Source organism: Triturus cristatus, chromosome 10 (assembly GCF_964204655.1).
Source record: "Triturus cristatus chromosome 10, aTriCri1.1, whole genome shotgun sequence".
NCBI classification, from domain to species: Eukaryota; Metazoa; Chordata; class Amphibia; order Caudata; family Salamandridae; genus Triturus; species Triturus cristatus.
Window position 1 is genome coordinate 1,216,906,362 of NC_140593.1, and position 25,144 is coordinate 1,216,931,505.

The 25,144-nt window shown below is 49.2% G+C and overlaps 1 protein-coding gene across 1 annotated transcript in view; it reads right to left on the reverse strand.

Annotated features, from left to right (window-relative positions):
- HCFC1 (host cell factor C1) overlaps positions 1-25,144 on the reverse strand; it is a 272,045-nt gene that overhangs the window by 21,355 nt on the left and 225,546 nt on the right. The window contains exons 18-21 of the mRNA XM_085629740.1: positions 21,714-21,913; positions 20,924-21,551; positions 20,045-20,392; positions 12,801-12,919 (exon numbers count right to left, since the gene is read on the reverse strand). Of these exons, the coding sequence (XP_085485866.1) occupies positions 12,801-12,919; positions 20,045-20,392; positions 20,924-21,551; positions 21,714-21,913 (1,295 nt within the window). The remainder of the gene's footprint in view (positions 1-12,800; positions 12,920-20,044; positions 20,393-20,923; positions 21,552-21,713; positions 21,914-25,144) is intronic.

The window sequence follows — 25,144 nt, forward strand, 5'->3', positions numbered from 1 at the left end:
CCTATTAGGGAACAGTATATACAGAGCCACTTTCTCACATTGGTGGATCAGCGGTGGGATACAAACTTGCATTTGTTGGACTACTTGGTTACCATCTGATCACACGACAGAACTCTTAAAAATTGCCTTTAGAATTCTGATTGGTTTTTCCAAAATTACTAAAAGTCTTGCTAGGGCCTTGCTTAAGTCCCATTAGAATTTTAGAAAAATAAAAGTCACTATAGTCAGGGTAGAGGGTTAGAACTGTCAGGTTAGAATGTCTCAAACAAACCCAGCTATTAGTGATAATAATAACATGGACCTGGTGGAGGAGCTCGACCTCACACCTTACTTACACTTGTCTTTCAAGGAATTGAGGTCCTTATGTAAACTCAAAAATTTACCAATGGTTCAGCATCCAACCAAACAAGGGCTCCAGGAGCTCCTGGCTGAGTATGCTAAAGACCACCCATCTGAACATGGTGATGGCCAGTCAGATGGGGAAAGGGAATCAGGGGAGGAGGACAGCAACCTCCCCATACTATTCCCTAGGGAGGAGATGGCACCCATACCCTCCAACTCAAGACATAGCATCTGGGCACCTAGAGACCACACAGGTGGCTCTGGTCCCAGAGACAACACTGGGGGACCCCCCAGTGAAGAGGACAGCCTTGTGAGGCTGGCCAAAAGAATAGATCTAGAGTCCAGGCTCCTGGCTCTAGAAAAGGAAAGGAGAGAGATGGGTTTAGCACCCATCAATGGTGGCAGCAATAATAAAAACAAGGATAGGGAGGAAACTTCTGACCTTAAAATCCCCAAAGGGATTGTCCCTAAATTTGAGGAAGGTGATGATATCACCAAATGGTTCACAGCCTTTGAGAGGGCTTGTGACATCAGGAAAGTAAAGAAACCTCTCTGGGGGGCACTCCTGTGGGAACTGTTCTCTGGTAACTGCAGGGACAGGCTTCTGACTCTCTCTGGGCCAGAAGCAGGATCCTATGACCTCATGAAGAAAGCTCTGATTGAGGGATTTGGATTCACCACTGAGGAGTATAGAATTAGATTCAGGGGGGCTCACAAAACCCAGACCCAGTCCTGGATTGATTTTGTAGATTTCTCAGTGAAGACACTGGATGGTTGGTTAGCTGGACATGGTGTGCAGGATTTTACTGGATTGTACAATTTATTCATGAAGGAACATATTTTGAGTAACTGCACAAATGAAAAGTTGCATCAGCATTTGGTAGACCTAGGTCTAATTTCTCCCCAAGAATTGGGAAAGAAGGCAGACCACTGGGTCAAGACTAGGGTGACCAAGACAACCACTGGGGGTGACCAAAAGAAAGTGGTCACAAAACCTCCCCAGGGGAAAGGTGGTGAGAACCCCCAAGATAAAAAGTCTGAGTCTTCCAAAGGGCCCCAAAAACCTGTTCAGGTGGGTGGGACCCAAACTACTCCCTATGTGCCCCAACCATATAGGGGGAAGAACTTTGATCCCTTAAAGGCCTGGTGTAATACCTGTAAGAAGCAGGGACACCTAACTGTATCTTGCCCCCAAAACAAAGCCCCTAAGGCACCCAGTACAGCCACTCCTGGGGCAGCAAGTATACAAATGGGATCAGAGGTGTACCCTGAGCAAATCTGGGAACACACTGAAGCAAGTTTAGTCTCCTTGGGAGAAGTGGAGTTTGCCACTGTGGCTGTGTGGCCCCCCAACTTAAAGAAATACTTACAGTACCCCTGGGTAAATGGAACTAGGGTAGAAGCTCTGAGGGATACAGGTGCCAGTGTCACTATGGTGAAAGACACACTGGTTTCCCCTGAGCAATACTTGATTGGGAAGTCTTACCCAGTCACCAACGCTGACAGTGTCACCACTAGTCATCCCATGGCCATGATAACATTAGGCTGGGGGGGGGTTACTGGCCTGAAACAGGTAGTGGTCTCTCCAAAGTTGCCAGCTGCATGCCTGCTTGGAAATGATCTGGAAACCTCAGCCTGGGCTGAAGTTGAGTTAAAGGCCCATGCAGCCATGCTGGGCATCCCTGAATTGGTGTGTGTGCAAACCAGAGCACAGAGCAAGAGGAAGGGTGAAAAAGTAGGTTTGGAGCCTGGAATAATGGCCCAACCAACCAAGAGGAAGGGCAAGGAGACTGGGGGACCAGCTTCTGTACAGCCAAACACTCAGAACCCCTCTCCCCCTGGAGAGGATGTAGATACCCCTGAGGGAACTGAGTCCATGGAGCTTGACCCTTACCAGGTTGAACTCTTGGGCCCAGGGGGACCCTCTAGGGAAGAGCTGTGCCAGGGCCAGCGAGACTGTCCCACTCTTGAAAGCCTGAGACAACAAGCTGCTTCAGAAGCCAGGGGAGATGTCAGTGGTACCCACAGAGCTTATTGGGAAGAGGGATTACTGTATGCTGAGGCAAGAGACCCCACTCCTGGAGCCACCAGGAGGGTGGTAGTGCCACAGAAGTACAGGGAGTTCCTCCTAACTTTGGCTCATGACATCCCCCTAGCTGGGCATCTGGGGCAATCCAAAACTTGGGAAAGGTTAGTGAGTCACTTTTACTGGCCCCAGATGCACCAAAAGGTGAAGGAGTTTGTCAGCTCCTGTGTTACCTGTCAGGCCAGTGGCAAGACAGGTGGCCACCCAAAGGCCCCCCTCATTCCACTACCAGTGGTGGGGGTCCCCTTTGAAAGGGTAGGTGTGGACATTGTGGGTCCACTTGAACCTCCCACAGCCTCAGGGAACAAATTCATTCTAGTAGTAGTGGATCATGCTACTAGGTACCCTGAAGCAATTCCACTTAGGACTACTACAGCTCCTGCAGTAGCCAAGGCCCTCCTGGGTGTCTTCACCAGGGTGGGTTTTCCTAAGGAGGTGGTTTCAGACAGAGGTTCCAACTTCATGTCTGCTTACCTAACACACATGTGGAAAGAGTGTGGAGTGCAGTACAAGTTTACTACACCCTACCACCCACAAACCAATGGCCTTGTTGAGAGGTTCAACAAGACATTGAAAGGTATGATCATGGGACTCCCTGAGAAACTCAAAAGGAGGTGGGATGTCCTGTTACCATGCTTGCTTTTCGCTTACAGGGAAGTGCCACAGAAGGGAGTAGGTTTCTCACCCTTTGAACTTCTGTTTGGTCATCCTGTAAGGGGACCACTATGTCTTGTAAAAGAGGGCTGGGAGAGGCCTCTTCAGGAACCCAAACAAGACATAGTGGACTATGTGCTTGGCCTAAGGTCCAGAATGGCTGAGTATATGGAAAAGGCATCCAAGAACCTTGAGGCCAGCCAGGAGCTCCAGAAGCACTGGTATGACCAAAAAGCTGCACTGGTTGAGTTTCAACCAGGGCAACAGGTGTGGGTTTTGGAGCCAGTGGCACCAAGGGCTCTCCAAGACAAATGGAGTGGCCCTTACCCTATCCTAGAGAGAAAGAGTGAGGTCACCTATCTAGTTGACCTGGGCACTAGCAGGACACCCAAAAGGGTCATCCATGTGAACCGCCTTAAACTCTACAATGATAGGGCTGACATCACCATGCTGATGGTGACTGATGAAGAACAGGAAGCAGAGAGTGAGCCACTCCCTGACCTCCTATCCTACAGCCCAAAAGACGGGTCAGTAGATGGTGTGATTTTCTCAGACACCCTCTCTGCCCAACAGCAGACTGACTGCAAGCAAGTCTTGCAACAATATGCTAGCCTCTTTTCCCTGACCCCTGGTCTGACAAGCTGGTGTACCCATGATGTGGACACTGGTGACAGTGCACCTGTCAAGAACAAAATCTATCGACAGTCAGATCAAGTCAAGGAAAGCATCAAAGCTGAGGTCAGCAAGATGCTGGAGTTAGGGGTCATTGAGCCTTCAGAGAGCCCCTGGGCTAGCCCAGTGGTTCTGGTCCCCAAACCTCATCAACAGGGTGAAAAGAGAGAGATGAGGTTCTGTGTGGACTATAGAGGGCTCAACTCTGTCACCAAGACAGATGCTCACCCTATCCCAAGAGCAGATGAACTGATAGACAAATTGGGGGCTGCCAAATTTCTCAGTACCTTTGACTTAACTGCAGGGTACTGGCAGATTGGCATGGCCCCAGGAGCAAAAGAAAAGACAGCATTCTCCACCCCTGATGGGCATTATCAGTTTACTGTGATGCCCTTTGGGTTAAAGAATGCCCCTGCCACCTTCCAGAGGTTGGTGAACCATGTCCTGGCTGGGTTGGAGTCCTTTAGTGCAGCTTATCTTGATGATATTGCTGTCTTTAGCTCCACCTGGCAGGATCACCTGATCCACCTTGGGAAGGTTTTAGAGGCTCTGCAGAGTGCAGGTCTCACTATCAAGGCATCCAAATGCCAGATAGGGCAGGGCACTGTGGTGTACTTGGGCCACCTTGTAGGTGGAGGCCAGGTACAGCCCTTACAACCCAAAATCCAGGCCATCATGGACTGGATAGCTCCAACAACCCAGACCCAAGTCAGGGCATTCCTTGGCTTGACTGGGTACTACAGGAGGTTTGTGAAGGGGTATGGGTCCATTGTGACCCCCCTCACAGAACTCACCTCCAAGAAAATGCCCAAGAAAGTTAACTGGACAGTTAGTTGTCAAAAGGCTTTTGACACCCTAAAAGAAGCAATGTGCTCAGCACCAATTCTAAAAGCTCCAGATTATGCCAAGCAGTTCATAGTGCAGACTGATGCCTCTGAGCTAGGGATAGGAGCGGTCCTATCCCAGACCAATGATGAAGGCCAAGACCAACCTGTTGCTTTTATAAGCAGAAGACTACTCCCTAGAGAGCAGCGTTGGAGTGCCATTGAGAGGGAGGCCTTTGCTGTGGTTTGGTCCCTGAAGAAGCTGAGGCCATACTTGTTTGGCACTCACTTCCTAGTTCAAACTGACCACAGACCTCTCAGATGGCTAATGCAGATGAAAGGGGAAAATCCAAAACTACTGAGGTGGTCCATCTCCCTACAGGGAATGGACTTTGAAGTGGAACACAGACCAGGGACTGCCCATGCCAATGCAGATGGACTTTCCAGGTTCTTCCACTTAGACAATGAAGACTCCATGGGACAAGGTTAGTCTCATCACCTTTCGTTTGGGGGGGGGTTGTGTGAGAAAGTGCCATCTTTCTTGCATGGTATGCCCCCACTTTTTGCTAAATTGCTGAATGTACTTCGATTGAGTGTACCCTGGGTTCCTGCCAATCAGGTGCCCAGGGCCTATGTTCCTTCCTTAAACCACACAAACTCCAAATTGGCAAACCCTAGCCACATGTCAGCCCCTAGTAAATGGTACCCTAGGTACCCAGGGCCTTGTGACCAGGGAAGGCCTCTAAGGGCTGCAGCACTCATTGTGCCACCCTCAGAGGCCCTGTACCCTTACACACACACACTGCCCTTGCAGGCTGAGTGTCTGGATGCAGGACAAAACAAAGAGTCGACATGGCACACATCACTGTGTACCATGCCCATCACCTACACTGCCAAGGCATATGTCAGCCACCCCTCTAGCTGGGTGCATTACGCCTATGGTGTGGGCACAGGAGCAGGAGCCCTGTGCCCCTACAGTACCCGGGTCCATTCCTGGGCACTGTAAGTGCAGTGCTGTCACTTAAGAATACATGGTGCTGAGAGCTTGTCAAACACGAGCTCCACAGCACCATATTGGCAACACTGAAGCCTGGGAAGTTTGGTATCAAACTTCTCATCACATTGAACCCACACTGATGCCAGTGTAGGATTTAATGTACTAAGCACCCCAGAGGGCATCTTAGAAGATGCCCCCTTACAGCTAACTTGCAATCCACGTCTGCTCTGAGGCTGCCCAGGCTGCCACACAGCAGACACGTTGCTGGACCCCTGGGTGGGAGAGCCCCTGCTCTCCCGGGCCTGCAACAATGCACATCCTGGGTGAGGTGAGAAATCTCCTCCCCCAGGATGAGCAAAGGGAAGCTTCAAAGGCATGCCGCCAGTTGGAGTTTCCCCAGGCCACTGCAACCCCCCACTCTGGCGGGAAGCTTGGCCGGAAACCCCATACAAGGACAGGGGATGTGCCAGCCTGCCCACCCCACCCCTCAGGTGGGGGAGGCGAGGTGAAGCACATCTCCGGGCTCTCGCCATCTTGAAGATGGGAGGCCCTACCCTATCAGGATTAGGCTACTGCCCCCCTCCCACAGGAGAGAGGCAGGATAGGGGGTGTACCCACCCCAGGACAAGGACCCATTGGTCCCTGGCCTTCACCTACCTGTAACGCCCCTAAATCTAGTATTTAGGGGCCCCCTGAACCTTCCTTCCTCAGATTCCAGATAGAAAAACGACAAGAAGAGCAAGAAGAACAAAGACCTGCCCTGCAGCTGCTAAAAAGAGAAGAAGACACCAACTGCTTTGGCCCCAGCCCTACCGGCCTGTCGACTCTCGAACCTGCACCAGCGCGGCATCCCACGTGGCCAGCAACCTCACCAACCCCGGAGGACCTGGCTACCCTTTAGCTCTAAGCCCCTGGGACTCCCACGAGTAGAGGCTCTACTCAAGAAACCTACTTGCTATCCCTGGCACCAGCCCGGGACCGCGGACCCAACACACTCTGCACCAGCCAAGCCTGGCCAGTGCCGGAGTGGACAAAGACCCAGAGGACGACCCCACGGCGACTGTGACCCAGAGTCCGGCACCCAAGGACCCCCCTCGACATCCCGGAAGAAGCCTGCAGCCTCAGAACCAAGTGCCACCCCAGCCGCGATCAACCAGAGGGTAAGATTCCCGACGCCAAAAGGCACCCCTGCACCCGGCGCCCTGCGACCCCCTGTGCCCAATCCCGGGGTACCCACCTAACCTACAACTACCCAACTTACCTCTCGAAGTGGTGGTGGCACCTGAAACATCCTCGTCCCCGAGCCTGCAGCCTCTTTCCAAACCGGAACATTCCCATTGACTTCCATTGAGCGCCCTAAGGCTCAAAAGCACCCTGCACCCAGCCGCCCGAGTGGCCCTGGCAGTGCCCTCTCTACTCTAACCTACTTCCCCACTTGCCCTGAGTAAGTGACCAGGAGCCCAGCTCCCACAGCCGCGTGGCTTGCCAGACAGCAGCCACCAACCAAGGCCCCCCCTATCCCTCATAGGATAACATTGGGCCAAACTCTCTCTGCACCCGGCCGTCCTGAAACCGCTGAGGGTGAACCAACTGTACTTACCTGACACTGGGGGACCCCTGAGTCCATGCCCGGAATTTCAACACTACCAGTCGAGTACTTACCCTTAAACCGCTAACTTCATTTTCCTCATAGGGTAACATTGACTGGCTTTTTCTTCAAAAATCTTCTAAGTGTGAACTTTTCAAAACTGCAAAAATTCACCAAAAATCAGCCAAGTGACAAAAACGAATTTACTCACCTGCTCCTAGGTGAGCTCCCAGTGCTGGATCTTGGTGCCCAGCCCTGACTCTGAAAAGTGTTCACAACTATACTTACTTCTAACTCATTTTTCTCCCATAGGAAACCATTGTCTGCTTTTCTGTGAAATTTCTTCTAAGTGTCTACTTTTGCAAATTTGAAATATTCTTTTAAAATCGTACCATTTCTGCAAACGAAATTACTTAACCGCTTTTGATAAGGACCCCAGTCCTGGGTCTAGGCACCCAGTCCTGGATTACTAAAGTAACGATTAAGTACTCTACCTGCAATTTGAATTTCTTGCCATAGAGATCCATTGAATGTTTTCTGTGAAATATTTTCTAAGTGCTAACTTTTGAAATAGCTAAATATTATTTAAAAATCATTACAGTTAAGTCGACTTTCATCACTTGATTCTGAATACTGACCCCAGGCTGGTTCTAGGATCCAGACCTGGAATTCCAAAAGTAATCTGAAAAGTAATTTATTACAAATAACCTGAATTTACCATTGAGCTCAATGCATTGTTATGTTTAGGAAATAGGATTGTTTATTGCAACCAACTGTGACTGTTTACACAAATTTATTGCTTGAAACAAAAGTATTTATATTCAACCTCTCATTCTGAGAAAGTATATTTTTACCCCCTTTGTGGTTCTAAAAATAAAACAAGCATATATTTTATATATACAAATCATTGGCCTAGAGTTCAGTTATTGAGTGTGTGAAACCATTTGCTGACTGAGTGTGTACAATAAATGCTTTACACTGTCCTCTGGTACTGCCTTACTGCTCGACCAAGCTACCACTTTTGAGAGTAAGGTCATACCTAACTTTGACCTCTATCAGCCTCTGGGGGACTGTGGACTCTGTACACCCTGTACCTATTAGGGAACAGTATATACAGAGCCACTTTCTCACAGGGGGGGGGGTCGCCGGCCGAGGCGCCACAGGCCCCCGGTGAGTGGGAGATGAGCCGGAGAGAATTCTGCGGCATCCCCGTGGTATCACCCGTGGGGGCGGAGCAGGAGGCGACCAAGATGGTGAGCCGGTACGCAGACACTGCTAAGCGAGGGGACCAAAGTCCCGCGCTTCCGAGCGGACCACGTGTAAGTAGCCCCAGACTCCGAAGGGTCCCTCGGTGCCAGCTCAGCGTCGAGAGTCGACGCTGCCGGGAAAACGAAGTCCCCGCCTATGATGGTAGGCCCACAACAGAGCGAGGTCCAGAACCGGACCTAGCCATCGAGCGCCAGTAATGACCCCTCGACGTCACCCATGACCTCACCATTACTGCGACGTCATCAGCACTGCGACGGCACCACCGCAGCGGTGTCGAACCTCCTTCTGCACCTTGACGTCGAGCATCACCGCGCCTCGACGGCGATCGACGTCAAGCATCACTGCGCCGCGACGCCAAGCGTCTCGACGTCAAGCATCGTCTCGACGTCCAGCCATGCATCGACGTCCAGCCATGCATCGACGTCCAGCCATGCATCGACGTCCAGCCATGCATCGACGTCCAGCCATGCATCGACGTCAAGCATCGCACCGACGTCAAGCATCGCACCGACGGCAGGCATCTCATCGACGTCAAGCCTCGGACCGACGGCAGGCATCTCATCGACGTCAAGCCTCGGACCGACGTCAGGCATCTCATCGACGTCAAGCCTCGGACCGACGTCAAGCATCGCACCGACGGCAGGCATCTCATCGACGTCAAGCCTCGGACCGACGTCAAGCATCGGACCGACGGCAGGCATCTCATCGACGTCAAGCCTCGGACCGACGTCAAGCATCGCACCGACGGCAGGCATCTCATCGACGTCAAGCATCGCACCGACGGCAGGCATCTCATCGACGTCAAGCATCTCATCGACGTCAAGCACCAGCGTCGACGTCAAGCACCAGCGTCGACGTCAAGCACCAGCGTCGACGCCATGGCTCTCGACGGCATGGCTCTCGACGGCATGGCTCTCGACGGCATGGCTCTCGACGGCATGGCTCTCGACGGCATGGCTCTCGACGGCATGGCTCTCGACGGCATGGCTCTCGACGCCATGGCTCTCGACGCCATGGCTCTCGACGCCATGGCTCTCGACGCCATGGCTCTCGACGCCATGGCTCTCGACGCCATGGCTCTCGACGCCATGGCTCTCGACGCCATGGCTCTCGACGCCATGGCTCAGCAGCCTCCTTGACGTGGGCCTTTTCTTGGGTCGACGGAGAGCATTGGCGTCACACCTGCTCTCTACGTCGCCGTCCTCGATGCTGACCGGCTGGGGAAAGCCCCCGAGGCCACAGCATGGGACGTGGTAGAGGACCTACCCTCTCCTTACCCAGGGGCTGAAGAAGACGCCTAAACAGGTGTCAAACATAAGACACAGGCAAGCACAGAAGACAAACTCTGTGAGCTTCAGCTTTGGCCTTTATGACCTACCGCAGTCAAAGCACTTGCTAAACAGGTGTTCAAATCCGATGCTATAGAGGCAAGCAAACTGCAGAAATTCTGCCAAAAAACCACAGCAGAATGTAGAGAAAGGCCAAAGACGTCGAATGAAACTTCAAATCCAGAAAAAAAAAATCACTCAAAATGAATAAAAGCTCAAAAAATGAAGAGCTAATGCTCCAGGGTCCTGCCAGCAGGAGCCGGAAAAAAGAACTGAAAGTAACTTGGGTTGGCTGTGCATCCTGGGATACCGGGGGTCTCTGGAGAGATTCTTAAAGGCACGGTATCCCTTTAGCAGACACATAATGACAGCCTATAGGGCTTGTCTGTCCACCCCTTCCTCTCTATTGTTTAAAGGGATTTTGGTGAAGGGAGTGTGAGATAATAAAGGAACATGTCAAATGTGAATAAAAATGACATTTAAACTTTATTTTGGCTTTTGTGTTCACTTCAGAGGAAGTGCTGGCCAGTGCAGCCTTGTTGTGATTAGGCTGTATTATTTTGTCTGTCTCTTAAGTGTCTTTGCAGGTTTGCAAATGCGGGACAGCTTAAGAGATATTTTTGATTGCTCCGGGGTCCCCGCAAATGGGCGGGGATTATTCATAGATTATGACTATAACAGAGATCCCCTACTACAGAACAGTTGGTTCACCCTCAGCGGCTCAAGGGCGGCCGGGTGCAGAGAGAGTTAGGCCCAATGTTATCCTATGAGAGGTAGGGGGTGCCTTGGTTGGTGGCTGCTGACTAGCGGGCCACACGGCTGTGGGAACTGGGCTCCTGGTTACTTACTCAGGGCAAGTGGGGAAGTAGATAGGTGTAGAGGTTGCACTGCCAGGGCCACTCAGGCGGCTGGGTGCAGGGTGCTTTTGAGCCTTCGGGCGCTCAATTGATTTCAATGGGAAATCTCCGGTTTAGAAAAAGACTGCAAGCTCGGGGACGAAGATTCTTCAGGTGCCACCACCACTTCGAGAGGTAAGTTGGGTAGTTGGAGGATAGGTAGGTACCCCGGGATTGAGCTCAGGGGGCCGCCGGGTGCAGGGGTGCCTTTTGGTGTCGGGAAATCTTACCCTCTGTTGATCGTGGTTGGGGGGGCACCTGGTTCTGAGGCTGCAGGCTTCTTGAAGTGTGTTGAGGGAGGTCCTTGGGTAGCCAGGTCCTCCGGGGATTGTGAGGTTGCTGGCCACAAGAGATGCCGGGTTGGAGCAGGAGCAGGTTCGAGGGCCGACAGGCCGGTAGGGCTGGGGCCAAAGCAGTTGGTGTCTTCCTCTTAGCAGCTGCAGGGCAGGTCTTCTTTCTTCCAGCTCTTCTTCGGATTTCGGAATCTGGGGAAGGAAGGTTCAGGTTGCCCCTAAATACTAGATTTAGGTGAGTTACAGGTAGGTGAAGGGCAGGGACTAAGGGGTCCCTGTCCTGGGGTGTGTACACCCCCTATCCTGCCTTGCCTGTGGGAGGGGGTCAGTAGCCTAGTCCTGATTGGGCAGAGCTTCCCATCTTCAAGATGGCGAGAGCCCGGAGATGTGCTTCACCTCGCCTCCCCCACCTGAGGGATGGGGTTGGCAGGCTGGCATATCCCCTGTCCTTATTTGGGGTTTCCGGACAAGCTTCCCACCAGAGTGGGGGGTTGCAGTGGCCTGGGAAAGCTCACAGATGTGGCATGCCTTTGAAGCTTCCCCCTGCCCATCCTGGGGGAGGAGATCTAGCACCTCGCCCAGGATGTGCATTGTTGTAGGCTCAGGAGAGCAGGGGCTCTCCTACCCAGGGGTCCAGCAACATGTCTGCTGTGTGGCAGCCTAGGCAGCCTCAGAACAGATGTGGATTGTAGGTTAGGTTTTAGGGGGCATCTCTAAGATGCCCTCTGGAGTGCTTGGTACATTAAATCCCACACTGGCATCAGTGTGGGTTTAATGTGCTGAGAAGTTTGATACCAAACTTCTCAGTCTTCAGTGTTGCCATTATGGTGCTGTGGAGTTCGTGTTTGACGAGCTCCAAGCACCATATACTCTTAAATGGCAGCACTGCACTTACAGTGCCCAGGAATGGACCTGGGTACTATAGGGGCACAGGGCTCCTGCGCCCACACCATTGGCATAGGGCACCCAGCTAGAGGGGTGGCTGATGTATGCCATGGCAGTGTAGGTGGTGGGCATGGCACACAGGGATGTGTGCCATGTCGACTCTTTGTTTTGTCTTGTACCCAGACACTCAGCCTGCAAGGGCAGAGTGTGTGTGTGTGTGTGTGTGTGGTGTGGTGTGGTGTGTGGGGTGTGTGTAAGGGTACAGGGCCTCTAAGGGTGGCACAATGAGTGCTGCAGCCCTTAGGGGCCTTCCCTGGTCACAAGGCCCTGGGTACCTAGGGTACCATTTACCAGGGGCTGACATGTGAGCAGGGTTTGCCAATTTGTGTTTTGTGTTTTAGGGAAGGAACATAGGCCCTGGCCACCTGATTGGCAGGAGTCCAGGGCACACTCAAAGTATATTCAGCAATAAGTGGGGGCATACCATGCAAGAAAGATGGCACTTTCTCACAGCGTTGCATGCGGAAAAGGAAAAAAATGACGTGTGCGGGTGTATGTGACCTCGCTGACGTCACGTACGTGGACGACGCCTGGGCGGAGTCGCGTGGTGTGGTGTCACCCCGCCCCCGGCACGCAGGGATGCTGTGGCAAAAAGTTTCCAGATCCAGTCTCACGTCTGGTGATAATTCTACGTGAAGGAATCTGCGGCTAGTAGTCCCTATCAGATAATGCAAGTTGATGATCCTTTTCTGTTCACATTTATGCAAGGGAAAGATGGCAATTATGAGTGAATCCAAGTTTGGCAGCAGAGGCTGGTGCGTTCACTAGGTAGTGACGTGACTAAAGACAGTTTCTAAACTTATGTTAAGGGCACATTCAAACATGGGGTGGGGGAAGGCTGCAAAACAATACAACATATGATCGCACAAGGAAATAGAATAGCATGCTGCTTGTAAACCAACTTACCCCAGCAGCAGTTTCAATTCCATTGGCTACTTCGGCAAGCGTGGCAGCAGCCTGCATCTTGGCGGGACTGGCTACTGTTACAGGCTGGGGTGCAGCAAACGTGTTTGATGGTGCAAGGCCTACATAAAAGAAACTGCATTAGAGACCTATTTTGTTCCCAGAACCTGGGGCACTGTATCCGGTAAACAGCTAGACTGCAAATGGGACAAGATTCAGTGAAGTAGTGAAACCATTACTGTACACAAATGGTAGGATAAATAAAACTGAGCAACCATGTACTCTATAGCCTATTAGTCTTCTTTTACATAAAGGACAAAACTGAAAACCTAACCAATCAGCTGCCAGCACCCTCTAGAACCTTCCCAAGAGAGGCTGAGTCCCTCAGATTTTCCAGCACGAGTGAAGTCAGTAGTGTATCCCAGAGGTGCCTCTCTGGGGAGGAGGGTGGGTTGCATGTGAATCTATGAAAGATACCAATACTGGATAACTGTAGTTACAGGCAAGTAACTTTTTTCTTATCGAGTATTGGGGTATCTTTCATAGATTCACATGCCTGAATCAGAATAGTAAGCATTTTCATCTCTACATCTCTATATCCATATGCATGTATATGCATAAAATGTATACATATATGTTAGAAAAAAGCACCTTTGTGGACGGTGGGTAGTGCTAAAATAATCCTATATGCAACATTAATCTACAGATCAATGATTTGACCATGAAACAGTGCATAGAATACTTGCAGTATTAACAAGCAAAGGAGAAAAAACAAATATGCATAGATACATTTAAGAAACATACTGCATTCAAAACATCAGCTAATAAAACCGCTCCTGAAAGAGGCTTACCTTAACAAAATAGGTTCCTTAACACTGCCTGTCCCACGGATGCGTCGGCACGTTGTGATGACTCCAGGCAGTAATGCTGCGCAAACGTGTGTGTAGTTTTCCACGTCGCAGCTCTGCGATTTTTTCAAGTGGCACTCCGGCACAGAGCAGTTGATGCTGAAACTGCTCTAGCGGAGTGCGCTAACAGTCCTTGATAATGGCTTACCAGCCTTGTCATGGCAACATTGTATTGCGCTCGCTATCCACCTGGCTATGGTAGCTTTAGAGACTGCAGTGCCTTGACAGCTTTGACCATAAGCTATGAATAACTGATTTGATTTCCGTATGCCTTTAGTCCTTTGTAAATAAAATTTAAGACATCTCTTTAGATCTAGAGTGTGGAGTGCTCTTTCTGCAGGCGTGGAAGGGTTAGGGAAGAAAGTTCTCAGAAGGACTGGCTCATTCAAATGGAATTGCGAAGGAACTTTTGGAATGAACTTCGGGTTTGTCCTCAGAATAACCATTTGATCAGTGAAGCGCAAGAACGGATGGGATATGGTAAAAGCCTGTATTTCACTAACCCTTCTTGTCGAAGTAAGTGCTAGAAGAAGGGAGACTACAGGTTAAATACTTCAATTCCGCTTTGTGAATGGGCTCGAATGGCTGTTTTAGCAACTGAGATAACACCACATTAAGTTGCCATTCCGGGGTTGGAGCTCTGATGGGTGGGAAAGCTCTAAACAGTCCTTTCATAAATTGCTTTACGACACTGGAGGACCATAAAGATGGAGCATACGTATAGATTCCAGACCAGCGCATCAAAAGAGCATTCCCCCGTGAATTTGGGAGAGGGAATCTGCTTGTGACGAATCGGCATTTGAAGTTGATCTGAGTCGCAAACAGGTCCAGTGCTGGTTTTCCCAAGATTGCAAATATCTTGTCCAGCTGGTCTTGTTCCAGCTCCCATTCGTAGCAGCTGTCTTTCGTTCTGCTCAAGGTATCCGCTAAGGTATTCCAGAGACCCGGAATGCGGTCAAGGAAATTCAGAGGAGCGTCATCCAGATCCACAACTGCTGTGCGTCCTGTGACAGTCAAATTTTGTGCCTCCTTGTTTGTTGATCTAAAACATGCTTGCGGTGTTGTCCGTCCAGATAAACACCGACAACCCCTGTATTCGAGGAAGGAAAGCCTGAAGAGATAGGAAAATGGCTTTCAATTCCAACCTGTTTATGTACATCTGCCACTAAGCCAAGGACCACTTCCCTCGCACTTGCAGGTCCTACAAGTGTCCTCTCCAGCCTTCCAAAGAAGCATCTGTCACTATATAATCTGGGATGACTGGAAGAAAAGACTGGCCTTGGGACAGATGTGAAGTCTGAGTCCACCACTGTAGAGCCTCTTTCATTTGAGGAGTGACGTTAACCACGTCGTCGAATGAACCTGTGGTTTGAATCCAAGGACGTTGCAGTTCCTCTTGAAGAGGCCTCATGTACAATAGAGTCAGCGGCACGAGATCTATTGCCGAAGAGAGCATTCCCAGTAGAGATTTTTACACGCTCACAGAAACGCACTTTTTTCTGTACAGTTTGAGTGCTAATGCTTGTAACCTTTGTTGTCTTTCCTGGGGAAAAAAAGCCTTGTTCTGGATGTTGTCCAATTTGGCACCCAGAAATGTCATTATCCGGTTCAGGTGGATCGAAGATTTTTGGTAATTGATTGAGACCCCCAATTTGTGAAAAATAGTGAGGCAATCGTCTGTTGCATTTTTCACTAGGCGAGAAGATGGCGCCTTTAGCAGCCAGTCGTCGAGGTAAGGGAATACCTTATGACCTTTGCTTCTCAAGGCTTCTGCCACTGGAGCTAAAAAGTTAGTGAAAGTCCGTGGAGCCGATTTGAGGCCGAATGGAAGGACTCTGAATTGATAGTTGGTACCAGCCACTTGTGAACTGCAGGAATTTCCTGTGTTTCGGATGAATAGGGTTATGAAAGTGTGCATCCTCGAGATCCAATCAAGTCATGAAATCGCCACTGTTACGGCGTCGTAGGATGTCTGAAAGTGTGACCATCCTGAATGTTTGACTAAGAATTTGTTCAATTTTCTGAGGTCTAGAATAGACCTCCACTCTCCCAACTTTTTGCGAATGAGGAAGAAGCGGGAGTAGAAGCCTTTCCTTCTCTGGGAAAAAGGGACCTTTTCTATTGCCCCTTTCTGAGGCATGACACTTGCTTTTTTTTGTTTTTTTTGAGTAGGTGAAGGTGAGAGTGGTGCAATCCCCTGGGAGGGGTATAGGGAGGTTTTTGAATGAATTCCAATGTGTGGCAATAAGAGATGAGATTCAGGACCCACTTGTCTGAAGTGCTGACTGGCCACTGGTCGATCTGTTCGGAGATTTTCGCACCATTCAGGGGGAAAGAAAACGCAGCTGGTACCCTGTTGCAATCACTGCTTGCAGCCGGAGTCACGGCCTTGGGATCCTGGCTTTCGTTTGGAGCCTTGCCTGGAGAAACAAGCTGTAGTCGCTTGGCGGTAGGATTGCTGATGATACCCTTGACGATATTGCGGGTGGTAGGTCTGATAAGACTGGGAACGCTGGCAAGTCCCCCTATAATTGGAGTAACTCCTACCTCGGGCTCCCTGAAAGGGCACCATGCGGTACTGCAGGGATCCAAGCACCTTAGCAGTACAAGTATCTTTTTTAATGGCGGTAAGCGCCTCATCAATATGGCTGCCAAATAGGCAGTCGCCATCATAGGCCATATCCAAGATTGGTCAATTTCTGGGCGGAAATTTGTTGCTTTTAACCACCCTGGTCGCCTTAAAACGGCAGCACCAGCTAACTGCCGCAAACCAGTCGTGGCAATGTCCATAGCAATGTCAATTATTTCTGACACTGCTCTTTCTCCTTCTGCGAGCATTTTAAGAAACTCCTCTTTACTATCTTCCGGAATGACATCCTGGATCGTACCCATGTCGGACCACATTTGCCCATTATAACGGGCTAAAATAGGCAAAGCGTTAGCAGCCCTGAGACTGCCGCCGTTGATGAAAATCTTTTTCCAATTGAATCAAGGCGCCGACCCTCCTTGTCTGGTGGAGAAATGATAGGTGTAGACAGATTTTTTGATCATCTCTGAGCCGCCTGAGAGATCACGGAGTCAGGCTTGGGGTGATTTGTTCGACACGCAGGTGAGCCCTCAGGGGCTCTCTATTTTTTGTCCAACCTTGGTAGCACAGGAACCACGGTAGCAGACGCCTTCATAACCTTGATTCCTTCCTGCCAAATATGATCAATGATGGGTATTGATCAGACAGTTTCCTCTGATTTTAAAGACCAGGCAAGAAAGACTGTCCAATTGATGCAATTGTTGTAAGATTAAATCTGTTAGCGGCTCCGTCCAGAATATTTTGGAATCCTCCAATATCCTCCGGCGGAGAGTCTGAAGGATGATGAGGTGGCAGGGATGGCGTTGGTGCTATGTAGTCATCCCGCTCATCAGGGGTGGAGGAGGGTCTGGTATCTCTCCTTCCTGCTCATCCTCAGATGTAGTAGGGTTTTCTCTGGGATGAAGAGCAGAGGCGGAGGTGCGACGATATTATCCTCTTGAGGAGGAAACCTTTTATAATCTGCCAACATATTCGGAAGGTTTAGAATTAATGCCAGAGGAAATTGTGCAGGCTGCTGCCTAGGTTGCTCAAAATTTTTATACTGCGGATACTGCGCAGGAGGGGCCGGGTAATGCTGGTAATACTGCTCTTCATCATCATAGTCTTCCTCCTCCTCCTCTTGATATTTGACGTTCAGATCCGAAGGACTACGTGCCGCTCGAAACTGGCCTTCGTCCTCCTCAGAATCCTCTACATCCATAAGATGGCTGTGAGGTAGCGAAGAAATGTTTGGTGTCCTGAATTGACTTTGCGCAGATTGCTGGAACGGGGTTGACGGACCTGCATAACAATCTGAATTTTTTGAGGTTGGTGCCGTCGTCGACAGAGAAATTCTAGTCGTCGACAGGGATGTTGTGGACGGTAAATCAGCAACAGTCGACTGTATTGCCACAGCCGGGGGGGGTCAGCGACGAAATCGTAGTCGACGATGGTATGGTCGTTGGCGGCTGTCTCGTCAACAGTGGTGTCATCATCGAGGTCTTCGCTGACGATGGCTTTGTAGACCGGCTTGACGATAAGGTCTTCACTCTCGTCGACGGTGTAGTCGACGATAAAGGCAACCTCGACGGTCGATGTGGTGAACGCCGTCGACAACGAGAGTCACGGTAGTAGTCGTTGAAGTAGACACCGGCATCGACTGTGAACTTGACGCCAAAGAAGATTTGTGGCCAGTTTTACCTTTGGAATGGCTAGATGAGACTTTCTTGGACATTCCTGGAGGGGATCCTATCTCTGAGGAGACTTTGGACTGTTTCACCTGTTTGAGAGATTCTTTGGTCATATGAGAGACTTTAGAATGTTTCCTTCTCTCTTCAGGTTGACCCTCAGGCGCTGGGATGCTCTAGGGAAGCCATGCGCTTTATAAATGCCCCTTTAATTCAATTCAATATGTATCAGGACTATTCAGAGCTTGTGATTATCAACGGAGAACTCCCCGAAAGCGAAACCAGCTGGATAACCATCACAAAGGACAATTAAGTCTTGAAAATTGTTCAGAGGGACTACCCTCCCTGCTTTTTATTCTCTACTCACCCAGTTTTCTACCCACATGAAAGCGATCATCAGTGGACCATTCTGCAGTCTTGCTGCAAAAAGCCGACCATCTTGCTGGTCAAGGGTGCAACTGAGTAAGTGCTGGTTTCAGATGGTGTAGAGGGGAGCGGTTCACATTAGCTCCTTGCACCAAAGAGAAAGCTCCGTCCTATTCTGGACCTATGCTCACTGACAGCCTTTCAAAGGAAAGAAATTCAAAAAGCTCAATCTGTCTCAGATTCTTTCTGCTTTGGATCTAGGAGAGTGTGGAGCCCTAGATTTGCAGGACATGCATTTTAACATACCCTTCCTGCTGTCACATAGCACGTAGATTGCTTCCAGGTGTGTGTGTTGTAAGCACAACACTGGTGCTAATAGCTCCGTCCATAAAGTTTGTGGTGTGCAAACCAACATGAAAGACGCTTTGCAAAGTTCTGGACATTTCTATTGTTCGAGACAGAGAGACCCATTGGTCTTCCAGGACTGCCAGCAAGATTCTGTCAACTCAAAGGCACTCCAAGTTCAATAATCTTGACTAGGAGAGAGTATTCTCTTTGCAAAGACATCAATACATTTGGACTATCCACAAGACTGCTCAGAAAAGCATTACAAGGCTTTACGCATAGACACCTTTACCACCAGACTTTTAGATGCAGGGTTCCTTGTCAGAAAATATGAATCAGTGGGTTGGCCTACGTCACCTGGCAAGAGGTCAACTAACTAAAGGGGGCTGAACACAGAATGGACCAAGTGACCAAAAGGTGTCTTTAAGACCCTCGCTGACAGACAATAGTGGCTCAGAAGTTGGACTGGTTGGAAGAGCTCAGTAAAGAAATATGCCTTCGTTTTAACAGTATGCAACTATAAATTAAACATTCAGCTGCACTTGGCACAACTACTGCAAAAGAGGCACTTCCTTCCATTGGTGGCCCAGGGGGAAAGCCTAGTTCAGTCTCTGGGAATCTATCTAGTCCACTGGAATTTTGTAAATACAGGTATAGTCCATTATCAGAATAGAGAGGGGGGAGCATGTAAAGTACGTCTGCTTCCTGCAATCATTGCTTGAAGCTTGTCATTTTCAAGGCATACATTGTCCATGGCAGATTAAAAGATGACTTGGGATGCTGGGAAAGAGAAGATTGGGAGCGGAGCTTCAGATCTGCAGTGAAGGGCATGGAAAGAAAAATGTATGCGTGGAAGAAGGGCCCTTATAGTCGCTCTGCTATTAGGATCCAAATTACAGTATCTATTGGTGTACAGGCGCAGTGCTCAGAAAAATCTCTGGATCCAGTCTGTAAACTGGAGATATTCTTAAGGTGAGAACTCTGCAATTTGAAGTTATCCATTAAAAAACAAATTTCCTCTGTAGACAGAAACAACTTTAAATGGATGCAAAGATCTTAGCAACTCAAGACTTGGACATCAAAGATCCTCCACTTGTGCAAAAATATCAAAATTACACATGCTTTTGTAACCTCCGAACTCACTGTTCTAAACCACCAGGCATACCTGGGCCCTTACACTCCCAGTCCCGCCGACCAGAACCCAATTCATAACAATTCTTTACAATACAAAAAGAGAATAATGGCCGTTCTAGTGGCTCTTAAGATACCTTTGCACTAAATTTAGTGAAGATGCATAAAGTTTGAGGACCCATTCAGACAAGCATGAGATTAAAAACGCCACCCCTTGGAAGCAATCAATTGCTGAGCACTTACTCTCTGTAGCTGTAGAGGGAAGCATTGCAACTGCATTTGTTACAGCACTAGCCAACTCATTCAGGCCATTACTGTCACCAGTGGGATCGTTCAGGCTGTCGGCTGGAGCAAGAGCTTCTGTGGGGAGGTGCTGCTGATGCTGATGCTGCTGTTGCTGTTGCTGCTGCTGTTGTTGTTGCTGGAGTTGCTGCTGCTGCTGGGCTTCAACAAGCTGCTGCTGATGTTGTACCAGGGCAGCCAGTTCCTGCTGGGTCAACACAATGGGAATAGTTGTAGTCCCATCGGCAGTCGACAGTTGCCGGAGTTCAACATGAGTTCCCTCCGAGGTGTCCATTGGCTCTCCGGCTGCTGTTGAAGAATAAAATTACAGCAATGAAAATGCGTCCAGTAAAAGCAATCTTTTAGGCAGCAAAAGGATGAATAGCATCTTATTCAAGAAAGACTTGGTTCAAACAAGTTCCCCTCTTCACTTTGGGTCAAATGATTTGACGCAAAGAAGCTGGCTCACAGCAAAATGGGGGGAAAATACCACTAAGTGATAGGGCAGCCTTTAAGGAATCAAGATTAGCTGGAATTTTAATGCCAATGTATGCAAAAATTAAACATTTGGTGACAAGACGTTGGCTTATCACATGCATACTGGAAACACAGCGATTCCCTAATATTGTAAAACTTAAGCCAATTATCTTCTGATCTTTTAAATCACTATCCCCAAAACTTGTTTAACTTTATTGAAGGATGAAATCCTTTTCCTTATGGGTGGCAGAAAAGCAAAAACACTTCCAATCTCAGTTTCAAGCTAACTACAAATAGGGTAATGCTTTACACTCATGGTTATAACACTCTCCTGGTAAGGGTGTTTTAGCTTGAAAGACCTACCCATAACTGCTTGCTGAGCAGCTTGGAGCACTGCCTGGATAGCTAAAGCCTGGGCATCTTCAGTGGCAGCAGCGTGGGCTGCAGCTTCGGCAGCAGCAGTGACTGCCAGCTCCTCCGGAGTTAGTCCAGTAACCATCAACGTGGCAGTCTGACCCTCCGCCATTAACTCTTGTGGCAGGGAGAGCTGAGCCACCGCATTCTCTTGATTCTGCTCCGCTTCCAATGCTGCCTGAAGGGTGGCCTGCTCAGCTGCTGCTGCCTCGATGAGCTGCTGTTGCTGCTGGAGTTGCTGCTGAAGTTGCTGCTGCTGCAGTTGCTGCTGCTGGAGACGCTGCTGCTGAAGTCTCTGCTGCTGAAGTTGCTGCTGCTGCTTAAGTTGCTGCTGCTGCTTCAACTGAAGCTGATGTTGCTGTTCCAACTGTTGCTGCTGCTGTAGTTGAAGTTGCTGCTGTTGCTGTTGTTGCATAAGCATCTGTTGCTGTAGTTGCCTTTCATGCTGCTGCTGCAGAAGTGCAGCTTCAACTTCCGGATCCAGCGCCTCTGCGGAAAGCTGCACCAAAGGCTGCTCAGGAATGGCAGAAGCAGGGTCAGGAGACGGCACTTGAGGAGGGCTCATTGATGCAATGTTCTAAAAGGAGGAGAGGAAGGTTATCAGTTCTAAGGAGAAAAAAAAAACCCAAATGATCCATGATCCCCACTTGAAACTTTTATACCCTATGGTTCCCAAGCTGGAAGGGAGAGAGTTCTAAAGGCACTTAAAATCAAATGCCAGAGCACCTTCCTAACTCACCTGAACAGCTGGCCCTGGTAACTGAGTGGCCTGTGTTACGGTAGTAACAGCCCTGCTTGGAAGAGCTGGCACTGTAGTTGAGGCTGTAGAAGCCACTGCTTCATCCTCCGTCAATCCAGCAGCACAAGTGGTTCCCACAACCCCACTATCAACTGCGGTCACCTCCTGCCCATTCTGTCCATTTGCTGTGTCAGTTTGATCTGTAGCAAGATAAAGACAAGGATCACAAACAGTTCTTAGTACATGAACATCAGAGCTCAAAATAATAAATTACAGCCTGGACAGTGCTTCCCAATTCATGCGTTTACAACGGTTTCACGCTGACCATGCAAGAAAGACTTCAAACATCACAATTTAGTGAAAAGCTTGCTGTAGGACATTAAGACCAACACCAAATGCGTAAAAAAATCAAATAAAGAAACCAGCTATTAACTTGTAAAATTAGTAGAAGCTTGCAGTGTAAAAACACAAAATAAACCCACCAAACAGTGGTTGGCCTTGAAATTCCAAGCTGATTTTTAAACGTGAATGTAAATCATGTAAATGTAGAAACGTAAACTCTCCTACAACTGGAGAGGAAAACAGCAATTCCTTTCTCCTTAAGGAAATTCCAGCAGTTTTCTACATCATGGTCATTAATAGAGCGCGCACAAGAGAGTAAGAGCTTTTCAGTCAAATCGTTTTTGTCGAACTTTCTTTCAAAGAGACAGAGGATTTAAGTTGAACTTCAAAGCCAAGTTGTGGAATGCAAGCCACTTGTGTGTATATTGGTTCCTGGAGGATTACTGTTTAGCTAAGCACAAGGCGGTGTTCTCTGCAAAGATCAAATGTGCCTATGCAAACTCCTCAGGAAGCTCCATTATCTTTATTAAAATGTTGATGCACAGCAAACACCAAAGGTCCAGCTTCTAGGAGCAGCACATACATTTCCCAGCAAATCGATTTTGTATGGCAGCACGTTGAACATGGAAAATAGTAAACAGAACTATCACTGCAGCACATTGGAGGAATAGTGTGGCTAGAGATAAATGTTTTTTAGAAGCACTCGGTTTAAAGTGTGGGGCGGCATGGGTAAAGGAGGTAAATAGGGAGCATGGATGGAGGAGAAGAGTTGCATCAGGACATTCAGAGAGTGGAGAGGCGATTGCAAACCATCATTGAATGATAGATACGAACAAGTTACTTACCTTCAGTTACGATTTATCTGTGAGAGACATACATTAGTTAAAGATTCCTTACCTTAGAATTACCCCCAGGAGTCAGCATGGATCCGAAGAAATGTTGTCATAGCAATACCCCTGCACATCGGTAGGTGCAGTCGGTTGACTCTGTGTCAGTTGTTGGCATCGTCGTGATGTCTACTTAAGACACCACCCCGGCGCGAGGACGTCAGATCTGACACGACTTGCATGGCCCTTCGCTTCTGGCATGGAAAGACACTGACCACTGGTGCACATTGTGAGAAAGTGCCCTCTTTCTGCACGGTTGCCCCCACTTTTTGCTGAACTGCTGATGTACTTTGAGTGTGCCTTGGGCTCCTGCCAATCAGGTACCCAGGGCCTATGTTCTTTCCTTAAAACTGCACCGAAGACTAACCCCAAATGGCACGCTCTGGCTACAGGTCTGTCCCTGGTGAAGGGTACTTGGGGTACCCAGGGCACTATGACCAGGGAAGGCTTCCAAGTACCTTCACACTCACACACTGCCTTTGCAGGCTGCGTGTTTTGGTGCAGAACAAAGTGAGGAGTCAACATGGCATACATCTGAGTACTATGCCTACAACCCACTGCCCAGGCATAGATAAGCCATCCCTCTACCTGGGTGCAATATACCAGGGGTGAGAGTACAGGTGCATGAGCCTTGTACTGCCATTAAGAGTATATGGTATCAAACTTCTCAGCACACTAAACCCACACTGGTGCCAGTATGGGAATTAATGAAAAATGCACACAGAGGGTATCTTTGAGATGCCCCCTGATAAACGACCAGCCTCTAGTGGGTTCCCTGACTGGTACACACCAGCCTGCCACCACAAGACATGTTTCTGGACCCTTGAGGTGGGAGCCTTCGCTTCCTGAGCCCAGAAACAAAGTCTTTCCTTGTCGGAGGTGGTCACACCTATCCCAGGCCAGGAAGAGCCATCTGTGCAAGGGGAGCTTCAAGTGCCTTGCCGCCTTTGTAATGCAACCCCCAGCCTCTCCTGCTATCAGAAGCAGGCCCCCTTCCTGTCTCCACTCCTTTTTGTCAGGAAGACACGAGGGAAAAATTACCACTGCCCAGAAGGTGTGCCGCCTTTGTCAACCCCACCCCTAAGGTGGGGGAGGAGAGGTGAAAACCACACCACCTACAAGGACGCCATGACGGACTACCACAACCAGATCAGAGTCCCCAAGAGGAACTTAATCCACAACAAAATCCTGGCCAACTCCACCAACTCCAAGGAACTCTCCAGTGTCATTCAAGAATTACCCAACCCACGCAGCGTCGACACCCACCACAGCAAACAAGCATTGAAAATGCAATAGGTCTCGCCCTCGTTTAAGTTAAAGCAATTCTGTTTGTAATTAGGTGGCTTTTTAGCTTTGCTATTAGTGTTTTTCAAACTTTCATGTACATAACATGCATATATGTATATGTATGCATGCATTTATATTTGTATTTAGATAGATATGCAGATATATATATATACACACATACATAAACACAGGGAGAGAGCGAGTCATAGAGAGGGAGAGCGCGAGTCGTAGAGAGGGACAGCGCGAGTCGTAGAGAGGGAGAGCGCGAGTCGTAGAGAGGGAGAGCGCGAGTCGTAGAGCGTGAATAGCAGAGAGTAGGGTTTACGATCTGTGGAGTTGGGGGGGGAATAGTATAATAAATGTAGGATTCGTGAAGAACAAGTTACTAACCTTCGGTAACGATGTATCTGTAAGAAACATTAGTTAGTTAGATTCCTCACCTTAGAATATCCCCAGGCGTCAGACTGGATCCGGAAGATTTTTCGTCAGCAATACCCCTTGCGCGTCGCTAGGCGTCGTCTGCGGCTCCGCGTCCGTCGTCGGCGTCGGGATGACGTCGGAGTACTTAGACGCCGCCCTCGCGCGCTGACGTCAGTTCTTGTACATAGCCTTCCGCGCCAGGAACGCAGAGCCATGCAAAGACCGACACTGGTGCCAAAAATAAAATCTAGGGGCCTGAAAGGACAACCTTAACCCTAGATGTCAGTTCGCAGAACGGGGAGGATGGGAGGGTCGGTGAGGAATCTAACTAACTAATGTTTCTTACAGATACATCGTTACCGAAGGTTAGTAACTTGTTCATCTGAAAGAAACACGTTAGTTAGATTCCTCACCTTAGAATAGATACCCAAGCAATACCATCCCCGGTGGTGGGTCTGCGAACCAAGATCACACCAGAAAGTCCTGGAGGACAGA